The 22,463-nt window shown below is 33.2% G+C and overlaps 1 protein-coding gene across 1 annotated transcript in view; it reads right to left on the bottom strand.

The window, feature by feature from the left end:
• Nucleotides 1–2,448: 2,448 nt before the first annotated feature.
• IntS1 (integrator complex subunit 1) overlaps nt 2,449–22,463 on the bottom strand; it is a 194,235-nt gene continuing 174,220 nt past the window's right edge. The window contains exons 41-48 of the mRNA XM_090373768.1: nt 22,057–22,190; nt 20,756–20,948; nt 19,385–19,512; nt 17,750–17,970; nt 17,419–17,489; nt 14,658–14,749; nt 8,741–8,850; nt 2,449–2,648 (exon numbers count right to left, since the gene is read on the bottom strand). Coding sequence (XP_090229894.1) covers nt 2,533–2,648; nt 8,741–8,850; nt 14,658–14,749; nt 17,419–17,489; nt 17,750–17,970; nt 19,385–19,512; nt 20,756–20,948; nt 22,057–22,190 — 1,065 coding nt within the window. The 3' untranslated portion in view covers nt 2,449–2,532. The remainder of the gene's footprint in view (nt 2,649–8,740; nt 8,851–14,657; nt 14,750–17,418; nt 17,490–17,749; nt 17,971–19,384; nt 19,513–20,755; nt 20,949–22,056; nt 22,191–22,463) is intronic.

Here is a 22,463-nt window from a genome sequence, read left to right on the forward strand (position 1 = left end):
CGGTAAAGCTTATGGCCAGTCCGCCTCTGTCGATAGAGAAAAAAATATGAAATTGTGAAACGCTTTGAGCGAAATGAAAGACCATATGATATTGCACGTGCTACAGACCTAAATGAGGCAACGCCGAAAATTACAAAGAATGCGGAGAAAATAAAAACAACTTTCATAGCAGGAACAACTCAAAGTGTAATTAAAATCGATTAGATTAAGACACAAAGAATTGGAAGAGATGGAACGGCTGTCATCTGTTTGGATAGAAAATCAAACAAAAAACAAGTTTGCTTACGATAGAAGCGAAAGCATTAGCAATATTTTATTATGTAATAAAATACGTAAGTATTTTATTACGACTATTTTATTTAATATAATAAATTTTTTACAAATAAAATACGTATTTTATTCGTAAAAAATACTTTTTTAGTATTAAAAAATACTAAAAATACTTTATTATAATATAATAAATAATAAAAAAATAAATATTTTTTATTATTTATTATATTATAATAAAAAAATATATTATTTTTTATTACGTATTTTAATCGTTATAAAATACGTAAGTATTTTTTAACGATTAAAATTACCCGATTATTTATTGTGTTTGGTAATGTTTTGGTTCCAAATGTGTGTTCAATCTTGGGTGGTCGGCACCTAACCCCACTTTTCCCATAGGGCCTGTTGTTTATATTGCACGATTTTGCATTGCACGAGGTTTTCTAGGAACACAACTATCGTGCTATACGAGGACAGACTGTACTTGTATAAAAAAATTTCTTAAAAAACAGCTATTGTAATTATGGATAGTACTGTTCACATTTTCTGGAAAAATGATTGAAAAATATTCATTATGCAGCCACATTATAAGCATCTTCTAAGTTGATTTTTTTATGAAATTTTAAAAATTTCATAAAAAAATAACTACAGCAGTCATGAAAAGAACATTTCATATTCAAAAGCTTTTACTGTTCCTGACCAACAAGAAAAAATTCAATGAGAAATACACCATTAATACTCCTTGCTGCATTACTGGATTTTAAAAATACATTGTACTAGCACCACTATACCTTTATGCTATATACATGCCAAAAATAATCTGACATCCAAGAATTTTGTAGTTAATTGACACCCCAATCTTTTTGTTCCTTATTTTAAGTGATGATAAAAATAAAAGGTACACAATTTTTCTTTGCTTCATGTTAAAAACATGTAAAAAAAAAAGTAAGAGAGAAAAGGAAGATTTGCATTACTAAGTACAAGTATAACTAATGCAATCTGAAATTCCTTACATCAGTTATTAACTTTCAAAGAAAAGAAGCTTGTGAAGAAATAAAAGAAATTCCTTACATCAGTTATTAACTTTCCAGAAGCTTGTGAAGAAATAAATGTCAGTTTTTAAAGTATTACTAAATAATTGTATTTTCAACAATCAGGTACATCAATATATGCAGTGAAAGAAAATCAGCATAAACAATGCTGATATGATTTCAAAATTTGACCAAAATTTGGGATATCACATAACATCTTGGGGTGTGGCACAACAGCCATTTTGGAAAAAAATCTCTGTATTAGTGATATCAAAATGATATTTTTCATTACAGTTCATATAGCATTGTTGACCAATAATAAAATGGCGAATGAAATATACTTATAAATGGCTACACTATATGCATTTAAAAAGTCATGTGTTCAATAAATTAAGGCTGTTGAACTTCATAGAGAACAATATTCGTTTTTGTAAAAAATACACAGACACTAAAATACACTTTTAAGAATAGTTTTATTGTGTTTTTTCTCTGCACAATGTTTTCAAAAATTTTCTACATATTATGCATATATCGATACATGCACATCTAACAGAAAACAATGTAACGTATTAATAAGCATTACTACTGGTCTGTTAAACTGGCTAGTAATGTCACATAAGTTTCCAGAATCACAATAAATTCTTGCACATATAACAGAAAACAATGTAACATATTAATAAGAATTACTACTGGTCTGTTAAACTGGCTAGTAATGTCACATAGGTTTCCAGAATCACAATAAATTCTATCTAATCAGGACTTTCCTAGTTTAAGGCTGAATGCACACTTTATTAAAGCTGATTAATCACTCTTCAAAGGCTTATAATGGACCAGTTCATCACATTAAGATTAAGACCAATTATTATATAATGTTGCTTTCTATCACCTACACGTGTGAGCAAGGACCTGGCAAAACTCTTAAAACACTGTGCTGAGCCTGTGAAATTATTACAGAACAAAGCTATTCTTAAAAACAATATCATAATGTGTGTGTATGAATTTTCAAGGTGATTTATTTATTTATTTTAATAATTTGAAATCTACATGAAATATGGTAATCTACAATGAAGCCAATGTATAAAAATCATTATGAAATTAAAATAAAAACATAACAAGAGATCAAATAAGAAGTATAATACATGCCACTTGTTTTAACATTTACATCACATCCCATTATGCACACCTGCTATTTACAACCAGAAATCTTCAATCTTTCTAGTCCTAGACATTTTCAGCTACCAGACTGCATATTCAACAGAACCATTGTTTCACAGATTTGAGGTGATGTGTTGATATTTGTTGTTATGCCAACTGTAAATGCTTTCTGCAGTAACAGAACAGCATGCTCTGTGAAAGAGTGAATATTATGATACAGTAATTGGATAAATACTTCAAACTTAATACAACTTTAAAATATTCTAAAAGAATTCTTGACTAAATGCTTATGAGTATGAAGGAGTTTGTTTATGCATGGGTAATGTACGCACATCATTTCTACTACTAACATTAACATGCATTAAAATTACTACTAAAGGTAATTTTAATGTATCATTTTAATTATGTCTCATATTGTGAATACCTTCACAATATGTTGCAATGGTATTGCACTACCTTGAATAAGTAACACTTAACCTATGGAGAAGACTATTGTTACTTATTCTCGGCGGATACAACCACCCAGACGTCACCGTTTAAAGGCTTTTTGGCCCCTTTTCGATGGGTGGGTACCCACTGATGCAATAGTGACAACCCAGTTATGAAATACACTAGAGTGCAAAACTTAAGGACCAGTCAGATTTTCACCTGTAGCTTCTCATAGGAGTGGCCTGGATATGGGAAAAGCATACCAAAGGAACCTCGTAAGGTACAGAAATCATGAAGGAAACAACATCAACACAACAACGGAAACAAATCGGCACAGAGGGACTTTATTCAAAAATGGCAACATAGCACTGGCTGCCATGATACAGATGCATCACTGCCAAAGATGGAACAAAGGGAAGAGGTGGTCCTCAGTGGGAGATATGGCCACCCCTAATGTCGATGCAGGCTTTGTACCACCTGTCCATACCTCTGTCAGCGCCATCTTCAGCCGGTGAACATTTTCTGGTGGGTATGAACGTGCCACTAGGCGTCTCCCCAGAGCAATATGTGTTCGATGGGATTTAGATCGGTGGAACGGGTAGACCAATGCATATGAACAATGTCTTCACTTTCCAAAACCTCTGGGCCAATGGCACCTGGAACAGATGCACATGGGGAAGGATTACCTCAGCAGAGTAGCATGCACCGGTTATAGTACCGCCTTCCAGTATCTAGAGTCGTCTATGTCCATCCAAGATAACACCTCGACCGCCATATTGATCCCTTTCAGTGATGTTTGCAGGGTGATACCATGTACCAACCTCTCGCCAGATTAGCTGACGTCCAGAATTACTGCTGAGACTGAATCGACTCTCATCAATAAAGAGTACCTTACCCCATTGCACTTCTGTCCAGTCCTTGTGTTCTATGCACCACTGTAAACATGTCTCCGATGGGCAGGTGTTAAAGGGACACAGCATACTGGCTGTCGAGAAAACAGTCCACCTTTGTGGAGTCGCCTGGTCACAGTAAAGCATGATATCCTGCGTCCTGTGCAGCTGGTTTGCAATGGATCGGCTGTCTGGTGTCAGTCCCTCTTGACCTGTAGGAGTATATAGGGTCATCATTGTGCGTTGTTTTTCATGGACAACCACCACTGGTCCTTCGAACAGCTGTACCTGTCGTTCTCAACCACGCATGTGAGATGATGCTATGGGTGATACCGAATTCTGCAGCCACACAGGGAAAAGTCATCCAGATGTTGTCTACTGGCCATTTCGTTGTCTGTAGCACTGTATGAAACCAATTGAATGTCTGTAACAATTGTGCTCACCATTCAGTAATTTGCATATAACTGCTGAACTGCTGCTTTTATCTGTTTATGTGAGCCGTCTCATCACAATTCAAATTTCTGCATGTGCACCACCTTTCTACTGAATGGCCACAGTTATGCAAATCGCCACAGGCTGTTTTGTTTGATTTTATGGTTGTAACCTTTAAAAATAGTGTTGGTCCTTAAGTTTTGCACACCAGTGTACAACTCCACAATATGAGAGATGCATGATGGTGCATTTGGTTTAATCTAAAAGATATTTCTTGACTAAATGCCTAAGGGTATGAAGGAGTTTGTTTATGCATGAGTAATACACACACATCATTTCTAATACCAAGGTAGTTTTAATTCATCGTTTTAATAAAAAATATTAATCTATTTTGACTGGAGACTTCTATATAAATCTCCAATAAGCTTGAATATACCTGTGAGGAAGCACAATATGGTTGCTTTCTATGCTGAATCTTAAATCAAATACATGTGACAAATGTTAGGGGAAAAAAGCAAAAAAAAAAAAAACTTTCTTCACTTTACAATATAATTTTATTATATTATTATTATAATATTATATATTATTATTATTATATTAACATATAACTAGGGTGCTTCGTCCCCTGCTCGCTGAGCTCACTTCTTTTCATAAAGTAAAATAAAATACTTACAGAAGCTTTCACACTGTGTGTGTCTCTTTCTCTGCTATGAATACATAAATACGTTACATATGGAAATCAAGAATGGCACTGCATGGTCATGTTAGATAAGCATAGCACATAACCACACTTAAACCACACTAAGTGTTAGCCCAAAACAAGCTTCTGTTATGTATTTGTTACGTATTACCACATTACCTGCATCTCTCTTCTCCCATTGGTTGAATAAATATCACTAAGAGGAAAATTACTTTAATGTATAGAAAAATATCACTTTATAGTATAACTTTTATATCATAATTCTCATCAAAGTTTCACTCTCATGCAAAATCAAAATAAACTTTCTAACCTTTAAATGATGGAAAACAATCCTGATAGTAATGGTTAAATCAATTCATAATTTCTCCTAATTACTTACAGAACTTACCCACTGATCAAATATGTAATAAAGCATAACTTTTCAATGAGACCCTCTGATCCTCAATAAAAAAAAAAAAATGAAAAATGATTTTTCGTGTTATATTTAAATGAAAGTTGGAAGGAAAGGAAATTATGACAATTAAAATTTCAAGAAATTGTGATATAACACCAGCAGTAAAATCATTCACTAAGTGAAATTTTATTATTAGATCATATTACCAGAATATGAAAAACACAACAAATAAAATGCCTGACCTAAAGACATTGCTCCTGAATAATTTATTAGTTTTATCACCTCCACAATGGTTTGGTTAATCATTCATTTGAACAAGTCTGAGTTCAAATTTCCTAAAGGACTTTTTATTCAAGTGTAGCTAGTCAGTCTCTGGCATGTTCACGAAGTATCTTGGTTTTTTTCATCCCAAAAAGCAACCTACATTCAGTCTGCCCACATCCAATTTCTAAAACTTCCTTATAGAGAAATTTTGATACAGAAAAATGACTGAATTTTTTGAACATTATAGGATAAGTACTATATTAAGAAAAATAAATGGTACACATGCAATCTGTTTAGTATGAGCATGTATCAAAAAATGCTCCCTAAGTGTTAGCCCAAAGCTGACAGAGCTTTCTACCCAGACATTTAAAAAATATCAGACAGTGATATTGAGGAACAGCTTACAAATAGTGACTTGTTCATCTACTCATTGTATTATGCACAGTAATCATTCAAAAGGCAACTACACTGAAGGAAAAGATCTGTGAAGAAGTGTAAATAGTTATTCATTATCTGTGGGTTAAAGACTCAATACTGACAAAACAGACAAGCAATTAGCAAATATTAGTATTAGCAGTGACAAATGATACAAAAAAAGCAAACTTATACAGCATCAGCCAAAAAAAAAAAACAACAAAAAAAAAAAACACTCCATCCATACACTCCAATAGTTTGTCTAGTTCTTCCTTGAATGTAGCTATCAACTTTCACAACAACAGATGGAAGTCTGTTCCAGCAATCAACCACCCACTGGCAAAAGGTCAACTTCTGCACATCTGTTCTGTAACCATACTTCCCCAATTTAAATTTATGTCTCCTCACATGTGTAGTCTGAGCAAGAGGAAGAATCCCATTAGCACTGAGCTTGCTCAATTCATTCAAAGCCTAAACACCTCAATCATGCTGCAAATGCCTAGTCTCCAGATGCTGCAGAACTGAAGCCTTTCTTGATAAGAGCACCCCTTTGTTTCCCTCGCCAATCTCATTGCCCTTCTCTGTACCTGTTCCAGCAACTCTATATACGTCCTAAAATGAGGTCACCACACCTGTATGCAGTTCTCAAGATGTGATCACAAGGATGTGGCCTTATCCAATGGGATAATACCTCTTAATGCTAATGCTAAAATCGACATCGCAAAGAATAATGCTAATGCTAATGCTTAATGTTGCTAGCAAAATTCCTATATATCAGGGGTGGCAGAAAAGTCGATTGCGGCTTTAATTTCGGTTTTTTTTTTTTTTTTAGGAGCATTAGCAACTAAGGCCATATTGCTCTGGGGATATGCAGTGGTCAATCCCTGACCTTTCCGCATCCTCCGTATTTGGTGGTCACAAGCCTTTAATTCTGGTTGATCATGACGAATTTTAAATAAATATAAAAAATAGATTAATCAAAATCTAAATGTTATTATTATTATGCACTCCACTGTATTACAAATCCGTTGAACCACATGACTACTCTTGTTGCCTGGCAACAAGAGTAGTCATGTGGTTCAACGGATTTGTAATAAGCGTATGCAGTGGTAAACTTCATATCTGACTGCATAATTACCCCCAGGTTGCTTTCATTTTCCACTAACCTGAGTGTAGTACCACATAGTTGGTACATCACTGTCAGATTACTGCTACCCATATGTAGTACTTTGCACTTTGTCAACGTTAAACTTCAATTGCCATCTTTCAGCTCATCTACCTAACTTTTCTAGATCCTGTTGCAATAGCATATCATCATATTAACCAACCTGCCAACCTTTGTATCATTTTCAAACTTGGACATTAAGCCTGATATGCCTTCATCAATATTTCATCATTAATACTTCATCATATTTCATAAATGGTTGATCATGAATGTGGAAGTAGCTGTACTTGAACATCCAACAATCTCGTCCTGCAAGCTGATGTAGCCATTTATGGAAATCATCATATGACTCTGAATGACTATCAAAAATAGTCTAGCTGCTCTTACGACACCATCTAGAATACTATACATGAAGATCTGAAAGCTCTACTGGAAAGTTTCTGTCCTCTGTGGCAGCTCAATTGGCAAACATTTACATCTGCTACTTGGAGAGGATTTGGTCGCATGACCAACTGAAGGAATTTCTGAAGCCCATGTGATCATATCCTCTCCAAGTAGCAGATGGAAGTGTTTCATGCCAATTGATGAAATGAGATGAGACAAAATGTCTCCTTTTTTGCATGGATTACAAGTAATAAGCAGCAAATAATATCTTAAGACATACTCTCTCTCTCTCTCTCTCTCTCTCTCTCTTGTAGTTACATTCAATTATGCATAATAAACAACTTAATGTTTATTTTAATATATTAATATATTGTTTGTCTATGTCAAAACTTTCAGTATCACACATTCATTACTGGCCCACTGATTAGAGATGATGGTAAAAACCACTTAGCAACAATGTTAACATGAATGAGAAATTTATTGAATTTCTCCACAGCACCATAATTATCTTTCTCATATTGACTAAACTTACATGTTAACTACCTATTCATAAATGTCTACTACAACAACACTAAAAGATCATTAATATTTTAAATGGGAGTTATGAAAATTCTGCACAGTGCACAATGTTAATAGTATCTGACTAAAAATTTCACTTGATTAATTAATTCAAGGGACCAAAATGTTCAAGGGACATTTTGGTCCCTTGAACTTTGAATTCTATCTGGAATTTAGAAAAAAAAAAAAAAAAAGTTATATAAAATCACCCAAGATAATGAAAAACCTCACTCAGGCCAGTAATGAATGTGTGATACTGAAAAATGTAGCTTCAATGGTCTTCAATAGTGAACAAGAAGTTTAACAAGTAAGAATGTGATAAAAAGTAAAGGATGATGAAAGTGAAGGATGATGAAACCAGAGTAATTTTCTAAATGAAACTGCTGCAATCTCCCATCTAATTATACACCAAATTTGGTGAGTCATCTATATTTGTGAACTGGCTGATTATTTTACAAAGAACTAACTAAGATCACCAATGAAAATCATATAAATAATAATAATGTCAGTGACATGTGTGCGGAGTGATAACAACTGTGTATTATATTATCATACAATCTAAACCTTCATACACAGATACAATGATATTAAAGATACACATATTACAGATATAAGAAATTAAACAATTCTCATTAAAGGTTTGATTTTTTTTACCTTGAGCAAGTAAAACAAATTCTGGTAAATGTTCCAATGCTGTTAAAACAACATCAAGGTGATCACTTTCTAAGCACTGTAAATATGCTGAGATGAAATGTTTGGAATTTCTGCAAGATAAAATGTAGTATTACAAAGCATTATTATATTACATCAAAAGAATGATTTAATAATATTATTAAGCAAGCTGCTATTTGATAACTATAAAAAATAAAACAGATAGAAACTACAAGAAATAATAGCAGAATATGATTTAGTGCTCAAAAACAATACCACTGTTACCTACATTTAAATGCAAGTTTTTCAAATGTACTAAGAGAGGAGGGGGGGGAAATGGGGAGATGATCTAAATGACCTCTCATTTTTAGTCCCTGTTATCTATCTAAAGATTGATAGACAGCAGTGAAAATATTCCAGGTTTTAATGCTATTACCACCATCTATGATGAAACTGAATGCCTCCTGGTAAAGGCTTATTATCAGACTCTATTTTTGCTAATCACAGAACCAAAGGGCTATTTATCCAATATGGCAACTCTCAATGATACTCTAAAGTCCTCTTCAAGTAATACATTCTTATTGGTGGTGCTTAATGTTCATATAACAAACAAATACATTCACCTAATTTCTATCTTTTTTTTTTTTTTTTTTGCTCTGTTCGTATTACTGTTTATCTGTATCTATCATAAAGTTAGCAGTTTAGTAATGTTTCCATCCGACAGAACCAATATCTTCAATTTACAACTGATTTGATAATAAAAATATGCCAAAAAGAGAAAAGAATATGCTCAATAGAGAAGTGAGGTGCAAAGCCTGCAACTGTCAGCATAGTTTAAAAATAAAGAGAAATATAGCTGTACATTTATTATTAACATTGACCACATGATGTAAGGAGGCCAGAGGCTTTTACTGCATTAGAAAAAAAAAAAAAAAAAAAACACACACACACACACACACACATGCCCACACCAACTTATGTCTTTCTTCTTTTCCCATAAGCAACAATCTAGCAATTATTTGAATATCCACATGCTGTCAGCCTCAATTACTCATAGAGGCAACTTATTCCAAAGATTAACAACTCACCAGTCAAAGGAAAACTTCCCAGAATTCAGTCTATAATTACGTTTCTATCAAGTTCTCCATGGCAGCTTGGTCAATACGATACATTACCACATGCCACTAGTAGAGGTGTCTGGTTTCAATTCCCATCAATGACCAGGAAAAATTTCTAAAGTCCTCTTCAATCATGGCTGTAGTTAGTTGATCTGAGGTGGAAGTAGTATGCCTTCCACAAGTTATACCAGGTTTTTCAGTCCACACAATGTGCGTCTGCACATTGTGTGGACCATGAATACACAAATTCTACAGTTATGAGCATGTGCTTGGGCCCACTAATATCAATACTTATTTTATTTTCCATCATAAAGTTATTATCTTTATGATGGAAAATAATTACTGTTTCTATTATTTTCCACAAGAATCAATACCTTTAATTTATAATTGATTTATAAAGACAATAATTCACTAAAAAGGAAGTGCAAATCTTGCAATTGACAGTGTTATTCACAAGCTGCCAGCCTCAAATACTTATGGAGGCAACTTATTCAAATGATTAACACTGGAAAAATTAAAACTTTCTATAATTCAGTCTACAGTTCCACTCCCACATACAGTTTGAATTTATGCCTCCTTGTTTTAGCATTACTTAAGACCATGAAAATTTTACTTTCATTCTTCCATCTCACTCCTCACAGCCTTATAAACCTCAATCTGGTTCCCTGCTAAAGAACCTAGTTAACAAGTTCTGTAGTCCACGTATTCAAAGTTTCTCCTCACACAGGCATCTTTAGCAACTTCACCAAGCCTACTGCCCATCTTTTTTTATGCTTTCAAGACGCTCAATGCCCTTTTCAGGTGTGGCTTCCATACCTAGACAAAAGTATTCCAAGTGCAGTCTTAAAATTGCTTTACACAGTATAATTATAATCACCTTGCCTTTGTACAATAAATCATTGACACTATGGGCCCTCCTATTTACCTGCCTGAACTGAAAAGAAAATTTAGTGCCTGTTTGTATTAACCCCGAAATCCCTTTCTTCCAACACTGTTTTTAATTCAGTTACTTTAAGTGTTAAGTTATTTTGGTACTGCTATTCCCTGAATGTAAAACTTTGAATTTTGAAACATTAAAACACGGTTGCCACTTATCAAAGTCATTCAGAAGTAGTGCTACTTAGCACTGGTCATCCCACATCCCTTCATCAGAGCCACTTAAGAAAATCTGAAACAGGACAGATCTAAGCAATGATCTCTGGATCCCACTTCTAACCCACTATGAAAAGTAAGCATTAATGACAACCTTTTTGCTCATGTGGCCATCCTGTAAGGATCTTACCCAGGATCCCAACACGAGACTAAGTCAATTGAACAATATTACAGTTATTTCCTCCACACTTCATAATAGTATCAGATCAGTTAAGCATGCTTTTCGATTTACAAAACTGTACTGTATACCTTTAGAAAACTATTTCTATCCAGACAACAGTGTATTTCATTCATTTTCATTGCCTCCACAATTTTCCCTATCAGACTAACCAGTCTCTAGTTGCCCATTTCATTTTTTGAACCATCTATATGGAGTGATGATATATTGGCACTACTCCAATCCAAGGAAATTGTCAGAGTCTAACAAATCCCTCATTTGTCCAAATCCATAATTTAAGGTGGCAAGTATGGTTCTGAACAACTGTTATTCATAAGTACTAAAAATTTCTCCAAAAAAATATTTTTTGACTTTGTAATGAGTAACTTAAACCCTAATTTGGTGTAAGCCAATCAGATATGGGATTAGCCTTAAAATAAAATAAAAAAAAAAAAAAAAGAAAAAGAAATATTTAGTCATTTTGTTTGCCCATCCCTTCTAATAATTTGTCCAAACCTTCTTTAAATTTATTTAAATTATACAGTTCCACACCAGTTGGAACATGCTTCCACCTGGTGTCGTGCAAGTGGGTAGTTTCTAAATGGATAGTGGCTGAGTAACACAATGTTTAAATTTTTCATTAAATTTTATTTAGCATACCATTTGTTTTCCGAAGTGTATCTGTAATATTATTTGGTTTGTATTTCTGTATTTCAACCTTAAATAAAAATCATTATTTATTCAATGATGTATATTTTAATATAACTAATCTTATTATTTTCACAAAGTTGTGATATTATTCACATACATCTGTCATTGCAAATACATATACATTTAACTAAGAATGAAATGTAGTGCTTACTGTACTAGTGAAGACCAAGTCAATTATTGATAATAAATCATTAGTTGTTTCCCAGCTATTGAGAATAAATATATGGAAATTTTTATATTTATTTGGGCAAGTTAAAAAAAAAAAAAATATATATATATATAATCGCAATTTCATTAAAGATTATTCAAAAAAAAATTGGGAGGAAAACCATCTTCATGGGATGGTAAGAACAGAGAGACAAGCACCAAACAAATTTAGGTGAGGACTTTCTCACCTAAATTTGTTTGGTGCTTTTCTTGAGAGAGCTGGCTGTGTGGCCTCAGATAAATCATAGGACTTGAGTCTATTTGTTATAAAACAGGATGTTAACAAATTGAGGTTTGCTATAGAAAAAACATAGCTACTTCACACATTGTATACTATTTTGTGAAGCTATAACATAATGAGTTGTCTCAGTATTATGCTACAAAAAAAGCACTTCCCATAATAGACACATGTCGCTTAATTTGCAATGCTGTGTTCCATCGAGGAGGACATTTTGAGGGACACATCACTATCTTATTAGTGGAAGGCCTGATATCCCATCTCAAAAGCACTTTACAATCCCAGCAATGATTCGACTAGAAAGACCAGGGATACCAACTTAATTTTAATTTGAAAGCAGTTTAAAAAAGTGGTACTGATGGGATGCCTGAACACCCATTAGGATGGCAATAGCCATTTAAACAAATACACACATTGTAAATATATTTTATCATACTTCTCTTGTGGGAAATGTTATTTATTTGTATAGTCTAATGGCCTGATTTTTTCCCCATGATTTAGACCAGTCCCACTGATTATTATCTTTGAAGTCATGAACACTGACGACCAGTGTGATATCCCAAACAATTCTGTCTTGCCATGGGAATTCAATGGAGCACAATCTTAACAGGTCACTAAATCATTCAGGGCTTTGAGGAAACACTGCAGAAACTTACCTTGGCCACATCAAGATTCTAATCATGATCAAACTGAATGGGCTACCACAATTATTAAAGCCCATGACATCAAATACAAAGGGTTATCCATCTTGGACTGTTAATCGGTTCCTGAATTTTGAAGCATAAGACAGATGAGAATAAAAAGGATGCTGATTTGTAAACAATGCTGTAGGAATATGCATCTATGAGACTATGGCAGTGCCAGATTATGTATTCACCTCCCTGCCACCATCTCTTTGAATGCTTCTCACCAGATAGAGAATTCACTCAGAGCCATAAAAATTCTTACAATGCTCCAGTGAGCATACATTGTTCACTTTAAAGTGGTTGGAGCAAAGTACAGTGTATAATTAAATTTATGGTGGTGGAAGTTTGTCAAGAAGATGAGGAGAATCTCTTGTGACTCACTGATAATTAACAATGAACTACAAAGAGTTTATCGATCCCCCAGTTCTTAGAATTAGTCTGAACACCAACCAATTTTTGTAACTTTCACATTATGTTGCAATGCTTGTAAACAATTAATGCAAGAAATTTTATCCAGTTTATAAAGTTGGGAGGACTGTCTTGTCCTCTTATGTATTTTTGCCCCAGTTCTTAGAATTCCCTGAACACCAAACAATTTTTGTAACTTTCACATTATGTTGCAATGCTTGTAAACAATTAATGCAAGAAATTTTATCCAGTTTATAAAGTTGGGAGGACTGTCTTGTCCTCTTATGTATTTTTGCAGCAGCAGGATTTAAATTTGCTAATTAACATAATGTCTTATAGTTCACAACAGAACAAACTTTGCCCTCATAAGCTGTCCTGGTATTGCCTTACTTTCAAACAAATGGCACTGCCAAAAGATTAATCTGCCATTTATTTAAAATAAATTACCTCATATCAAATGAAGAATAATCAGGCTGTCATACAGTCTCTCATCTTTTACACAAATGATCAATTAACGTTTTTGTGATATCACTTGCCTGAAAGTATTGCAGTACCAGGGCAACACATTGTAAAGGCAAAGCTTGTTCTGAAGTGAGCAATACACCATGGCATTAACTTAGCAGTTTAAAATCTTCACAGTTTCAAAAACACATGGAGGACAAAATTAGTATAATTTCAAAGTTCTAACTTTGTATAATTAATTTAAAAAATAAAGCAACTCTGAAGCTTAAACGTTTCATGTACTTTTATTATTTTATTGCATAAAAACAGTTAAATGAAATATAAAATATATACCATACAGGAAAGAGAACACAAAAAAATGGAGGTTACTTAACAACTTCATAAAGTTTGAGCACTATTACGAATGGTAAGCAGAACTATTGTAGATGTAACAAATATTTTTAAGTGTTATCGTGGATGACAGCAACTCAAAGAGCATTACTGCAAATGTTCCATATTCAAATCCTGCTATTCTCAAATCACAATATATTTTTATAGTGTTCTGGTATATACTAAAGAAAAATATACATTTAGGAGTAATTTCCATATTGTTTTGTATGAATTTCTCAATTTATTTTTGGATGTTTCATGCATAGTGATAAAATTTCAGAGATAAAATGATTTTATACCATAGTTATACACCAGAATGGTAACTAATAGTTTTACTATAAGTTAGGTATTTTTCATAATTGTTATTACATTTTTTATTAAAAAATAAATCATAAATGTATTCAAATAATACCTTGGGTTATTTTTTAGATGTTTTAGAACCAAAGTGAATGCAACAGAACGACATGTGGTATTATTATCTTGAATTAGCCTCTTCAAATCATCCTGAAATGGAGTATTTATAATTTAAAAATTGATTCTTTTTATATTACAAAATAAAATTATAAAAATGAAGTCTAGTAACTTTTAAGGTGTTTTTTTCTTTATTTCATTTTTAATCAGAGGATATTTAATTTTTAAAAATTCACATTTCCTTAACAAAATTAGTAGTACTTTTATTTCTAACTGCTGCTTATGATGGTTTCCAAAGGCTAGAAATATCTGAAATCAAACTTGGTAACAACTTAATACACAACAGCTTTTAATTTATTTCTAAACCAACCTTTTTTTTTTAATTTTATTTTTTTATTTATGCCTCATACAGATGTCTATCTATAAATGCACAGAACTTAGGACTCAGAGACAGTGCAAATTGGGAATTCCTGTGCACAAACATATTATATAATAAATCTGAAATGTTAAGAAAAACGTTCTATCACAGAATACCAAAATCATCAAAAATTTCCTTCAGTACTGGAGCAACTCATTTAACCCACTTGCAGTCATGTGGAATCACATACTAGTAGGAAAACTTTGTAGCAACTTTCACACATATTCAATATTACCTCTCAAATTTTTAAAGGTGAGACTAGCAAGAAATTAACCTGCAATGCACTGTTGTTGTTATTTGGTTTTTAGGAGCATTAGCAACTAAGGCCATATTGCTCCGGGGATATGCGGTGGTCATTCCCTGACCTTTCTGCATCCTCCGTATTTGGTGGTCACAGGCTCGAACTCCGGTCTAATCAAGAAGCGCGTGCTACGCACTGCTGCTCCTGCCCACCTGGCCACAGAGGTGCAAACAATGCACTGTGAGTTATTCTAGTGAATGGAATAGTTTTTGAGAAATGTCAGAGTGAACTAGTTAAAATAAAAAAAAAAAAATGGAGAGATAAAATGATTCTCCACATTACCAATAGGTATGAATAACAAGGAGTTTGTAAAGGTTATGCTCCACTGACAATAAAAGAGAGGAGAGCTCTGAATACAACTAACAACAACTAACAATGTGTATTTTGCTGTAATTAGAGAGTAGGGCTCACTAGCCTGATTCTGGAAATGCTGCATTAAATTATAGCATGTCTTCACAGTTGTGATTCTTCCATAGGTTACTGAGATTGATATGGAAGACCAGACAAATTTTCAAAAGTAATTGATCAGGTTTAGCATAAAAGCAATATATTTTATAACACTTTATTTTTACACATTTTTTCACTGATTTCAGTGGACTTTTCTCAGAAATTGTTCCCACTGGAACAATTTCTGAGAAAAGTCCACACACATACTATTGATTTTGAAGGACTTTCTTTTGTACATTAATCTTTACTAATTGATATTTCTGTCAGGTTTTCCTGTAAACATCTCTGATTCAATTTCAATGAAGGCAAGCTCATTCAAAAGCTCCCGAGCTATACCTGTCCTGTGGAAAACCTTTTTGAAAGTTATGTCCTAAACAGGCCAAACATAATTTCACAATTAAGTACTAGGTGTGCTAGAGAAATTAAAATGCACAATCAAACTGATTCTGATATAATACTGATGGAAGAGTGTAATGTAAGGATTGACACAGTTTGATTCTGGGTTTCATTAATGATTTTTTTCCTTCATATTTTATTCTATGAATATTTAATTACACAAATAAAAGAAACATTTATAATCTATATATATTTCATTTATGAAATAACTATATCACACTATTATTCACAGAGTGATAGTCATTGTAGATTTCATTTGTAGATTAAGGAAGACTTCTGCAGACACAGATATTAGAAAATAAATCTTTGATCAAAAAAGGTTAGGTGAGGCTACTAAAACTAGTGATTAGTAGCATAACTTCAGAATAGCAGGAATCTCCTCCCCAAGTGTCATCTCCAATTACAAAGGTTAACCACCTTGAAGCATTGCCCCATGTTTATTAAGAGATAATTGATTCTAGTGCATTCCCAGAACCACTATAATATAATTAAGTGAAATATATCCATGAACATCTTCAAGAAACGTCTGTTTGTGGGAATGAAAATCTCTGGGGAACCTTTCAACTCTGCCTGAGAATAGTTAGTTCATCTCCATGTGAAAAGGCCACTAAAAGTTCCTCTAGTAAATTAAAGAACTGAACCAAGACATTTCCAAATGGGTAATGGTTGGCAATGCCATTATACCATCATAGAGAATGTAACAGGATTTAGGGGAAGGTTATTAATTTCTTAAAAAATACAGCTAAACAGCAGATTGGTACCAGAAGGCAGAGATGTGAAGAAACATCTAGGCTAGCTAGTGTAATCGTACTTTAATTTAGATTATATCATAAAAGGAATAGGATTGCATATGGCAATAACAACTAATACTTTCCTCAAAGCTTTCACTAATTTTAACAGACTTTTCTGATAGGAATTACTCTGTAATGTTTATGCAAACCATGGCTAATAACTTGTTTTTAAAGTTTTGGAGACTACATAAATACAAATTTTTCCTTTGTGCTCCATTTATAGACATATGAAATTATGTATAACATTTTTTTGATGATATAGCAGTCAGTGCCAAAACTTTCACTTATAGTTCCTTTTACCTGCAGCTAACTGCAGGTAAAAGGAACTGTCACTTATTGACAGATTTTTCATTCCAACTGTGCAAAGCATGAACAATCTGGATTAATGGATTAATAATTTCATACTCACAATAAAGTATTCCAAGATTGTCGGTTTCTTGTGTGCAACATTTTCTAAATCTTGCAAAGCAGAGCAGATATCTTAAGAAAGGGGAGGAAAAAAAACTGTAAAAATATATACACACATACATAAAGACTCAATATATACTGTGCCTTTAACTGCAACTAAATTTAATGGATTAAATTTCTCTCTCATGCACTGGAACAGGCAGGGAATGGTAGGGGGAGAGAGTTTAATTTTCACAAACAAAAATAAAACAGATACTAAACTTTTACTATATTACTTATGAAACAAGCTATGAATATTACTCTTGTTATATATTGGTCTGTTATTTCTATACCTTCATAATTTCCTGCCATTCTTTGCATTAGAGGAGCTAACTGAGATGGAGTCCAAGTGGGAGCTATTGAAGCTGATACAATACTAGTTGAACATGTTTCCTTTTCAGTATCTTTCTCTTCAAGAGGCAATACCATTCCAGGTGCACCCCAGTGTGGCAGCGAGGTTCCTGCTAACAGTACTCTCAAACTTGATAAGTCAGGCATAGCAGCTGACAGTTCCCTAATATAATTACAGAAGAATTATTCAATTCATTCATTCAACTGATTATTTGGACAATCAATCCAAACATTATCATTACAGATTTTAGCAGTATATTTAGAATCTGAATTATAATTCTATTAAAAACAAAATAAATGGAAACTTTAATTTCCATTTTGTCACTTTAATGGAAGTGACTGTTTTAGAGACAATTCCAATCAATTTTCTTTATTTCTGGTGGAATAAGTATGTCAAGAAAAAAAGATAATGTTCTTTCGGGAATGTTCTCAGAATTAGTAAATTGAAGCCTGCTTTGACCTTTTATGCATTTCATGGACAGCAGAATTAACTGTTTTAACATTAATGAAGAATTCAGGATATATTCTCCATGGCGCCAAGATATATTCTATATTTACTCAAAACTAAGGCAATTACTGAATTTAGAACTTACTAAAAAAAAAAAAAAAAACTTGAATACATAACCTAAATCCATCATCTTGTTTGCCAAATGATGCAATTCAATTCAGTATCCAAAGACCAATTAATCTCTAACAGATTATTTGAAGAAACTATTACGGAATGGGTTTGATTTTTATAGCTTTACACTGAAGCTGGTTGTTCTGAGGGTGGAGGATTTCTTTGGCACACTAATTACTTTAGTTACAGTGCACCAGTTTATATGTTATCATTATAATGTATTATATCTGTGCAAGTGTGTGTTCATGAACTAAATTTCATCATGCAGGTTGAAAAATGTGGAATAACTCATGGACAAAAACCTCCAGAGTTTGCAACAGGATTCAAAACCAGGCCTCTACAAATGAGTGACAAACCCACTGTACTCTCATGGAGAACAATGGCTTGAGATGTTTAGAATAAGCAATAAGACAGTTAATGGAATGAGGTATTAACTGTCTTGTAACACAATACTGTCTTATCAGTACATTGTGTTTATAACTCTGTATATTCTATGGTTTGTTTACCTGTATACAGGATGAATAACCAATGCAACTCAAGAGAGACAAATTTGCTCACAGTGAAAAATGTGTCTAAAAGTTCCTCCCATCCTGATGGGAATCAAATTCAAACCTTATCATTATCAATAAAGTCTGGATTCATAAGGACCATATGGGTTTATCACTGGAATGATTTCTCTATGTTTTATTCATTTTAAATTTCAAAATTTTAATATCTATGGAACTGGCACAACCAACTCGGCTCAGTAAAGTTGGTAACAGAAAAGTCAAGACACACAATGTAACTTCAATGTAAAGCTATAAAAATCAAAACATGGGAACTAATGAAGTAACAATGTAACTATGAATCGGCATAAATCAGAACAATGTATATTGGGGTAGGCCTATATTAGTAATATCACTATCATGAGAAGAACACATTTTAGAGAAATTAAATTACTTAATAAAAAAAAACTTACTGAAACATTTCACTGTGCTGCTGAATAAATGCTCTTGCATTTTGCGCTTTAGCAACTAAGTACTGATGTAACAATAATAAGAACCGATTTAACAAAGAAACAGCATCTCTGCTTGGTGCACCATAAGTCTGCAAAGGGGAAAAAAAAGAAATTACATAGACAAATAGACAGAGTATTGTCAAATTATTTGAAACACTTATCCATAAGCAATTCTGTATATGTAAATAATGTCAGCAGTTATTTTGAGGTACACAGGTAATATAAGAAAACACATATCATGTGCTGAGTAACTGCCATTGTGCATACACGGATGACAGATGAACCATATTCTAATTCTGAGATTTTTTTCCCATTACATTTTCACAACATCTGCCCCAGAAATTTATTTATTTTTTATTTTCAGCTTGCTATACAGAGGAAATATAACTTAAAAAGTTCACTTTCTTTCTTTCTTTTTTATTCAGTGCTATAAATAGAGGTAATTTTAAAATAACCTCTATTTATACATGTGATGCTTATCTTGCAGTCAAAGCATTTCACTGAGTTCTGTACAAATGTTCAGTATTGCTTCATCAGAATGATTTTACAAAGATAGTCATCATATACATCTACTTTCTGCTTTCACATACATCAATATAGCAAACTGAAAGTGAGATTGTCTATCAGCTGCAATGATATTTTATACCACCAGCAGCTCACAGGACTTGTATTATATTCTTTTCAAAAACACCTCATGAATAATATACAAAGAAATACCCAACTCTAAATTGGCATGGGTAGTTGACTTCTTAAGACTGCATTAACATCTCAAGAATATAGTCAGAAGTTTCCTCAGAGGTTCCCAGCCATCCTATAGATTTATGTTTCTCAATGCTTCCAGTCCCTTTAAGTTGCTTATACTACTACTAGATATACTGTATTAACCTGATATGTATGCCTAAATTCCTGTTATGATGTGTATATTCATGGATCAATCTGCGCATTGTGCACCAAATTTGGATCATGGACTCAAATTAGCATACAACAAAATCCCATATTTTTGTTGAATTGCCACCATCTTGAAACTAACGAACTACACATCTAGCAGCAAAAGCTCATGACGTGTTGCATACGTTCATGAAACTGAGCAGGAGAGCTGCATTTATTTTTAGATAAAATATATCACAGGTCGGGATAGATATTTATATTCAGAATATCAGCAGTTTTGTTTTTTTTATAGAAACCTCCTATAAGCAAACATACATAACAAGACTTAGTTGGTATTCATCAACATCTGCACTACCACAGTAGTTTTTTTCACATAATCTAAATCTAGAAAAAGAAAATAAACAATACTAATTCAACTGGGGCCAAACCCACATAAACACTTACTTGGAAAAGTTCAATATAAGAGGACAATGTGTCTTCTAGAGCACTTTTATATTCACTTTTAAAGAGATAGGGTGGAAGAAGCTCCAAAAGTCCCATCACACGAACAAATAGAGTCATGTGGTTCCTCCCTTTAAATACTGGGAATTCAAGATGCACTCGACCCCGAAGAAGAGCTGCTAACATTGGAAGTTGTCTGTTGAACAATAAAATAGCATTGCTTTAGTCAAAATATTAATTTTTATAAGAACACAAAACTTACTTTTTTGTACATAGGTACACATATAGCATTAGCATTAGTAGAGGCATTTGATGCAAGAAAGCAAGCTATGCAGCATCAGCCAAAAAAAAAAAAAAAAAAAAACCCCACTTCCACTTCACCCCTCTGTTCGTTCAAAATACCTGTCCAGCTCAGCCTTAAACTTATTTAGGCTATCAACCTCCACTACAAGGGATGGAAGTCTGTTCCACCAACCAACCACCCGCTGGCTAAAGGCAATTTTCCGCACGTCTATCCTACATCTGTCTTTCCTCAATTTGAATTTATGCCCTCTCAGGTGATTATTCTGAGCTAGAGGAAGAATCCCATCAGCATTGAGCATGCTCAAACCATTCAAGGCTTTATACACCTCTATCAGATCACCTCGCTGGTGCCTAGTCTCCAGACACTGTAATTTGCAAAACTTAAGCCTTTCTTCTATGTGTATATATGTGCAGGAAATTACACATCTGTATTAATTGAAACTGAACTATTAGTTGCATTTTGTTAAAATCTGGCATAGCCAGTTGTAGTTCTCTGATTTATTCTGGGACATTCCATTACATACAAAAGAATAATACAGATATAGGAAGTAAATGCAAACATTCTGGAATGTCTTAAATAATCACCAAAAGGAACATTTATGGGCACACATAGTCAATAATAAGTTATGTTCCCCCAGTCAATTTGTGTTATTTTTGTTACATCAGTTGTTATACTGCATGTGTCAGGATGTTGTAATGCATACAACAAACAAGTATAAATTTTTTTTCTAATCTGAGAGACTTTCTCATAAACTTCTGATATTTGGTGCTTCCTTACTGGTTTAAGTTATTTTCAAACTGCCAAGCAGTAAGAAAACAAACTCAATTTAAAGAAAAGTGCACAATGTTTACTTCTCACAGCCTCTACAAAAGTGACATTCCTGCATGCCCTGACAGATAATTTGACTATGCAACCTCTGATATCCACTTCAAAAGTTTTGAAACTTTAACTCTAATAATATATTATCATACTTAATTTTTTTATGATAAATGTTTCTTACCTCATCATTAATATAGGATGGGTACTTGCCATTTTGCGACATGAGAGATCAAGATCATCCATCCTTTCTAAACATTGTTTAGAGCCATCAGTTGCAGCCAGAGATGTCAACAAAGTATGGGAGATGGCATCCAACTTAAAAAAAAAATAAAAAATAAAATAAATAAATAAATAAATATATATATATATATTATATATATATAATTAATATATGTCATACCTAATTTATTAATCTTGTTTTCACTGAAACCATTTCATCTACTGTTTACCTCTTTTCTATGTGACTCTTTAAACTTTTCTTTTAAAGAGTTACATTGAAAACCCATTTATATATATATTATAATGAGTAGTACGGTAGTTAATCATTAATATACTGAATTTATGGACTAGTGCTATTGCAGTGGCAAT

This window comes from Mastigoproctus giganteus, chromosome 5 (genome assembly GCF_048544385.1).
Source record: "Mastigoproctus giganteus isolate SK-2022 chromosome 5, ASM4854438v1, whole genome shotgun sequence".
Taxonomy (NCBI): domain Eukaryota; kingdom Metazoa; phylum Arthropoda; class Arachnida; order Uropygi; family Thelyphonidae; genus Mastigoproctus; species Mastigoproctus giganteus.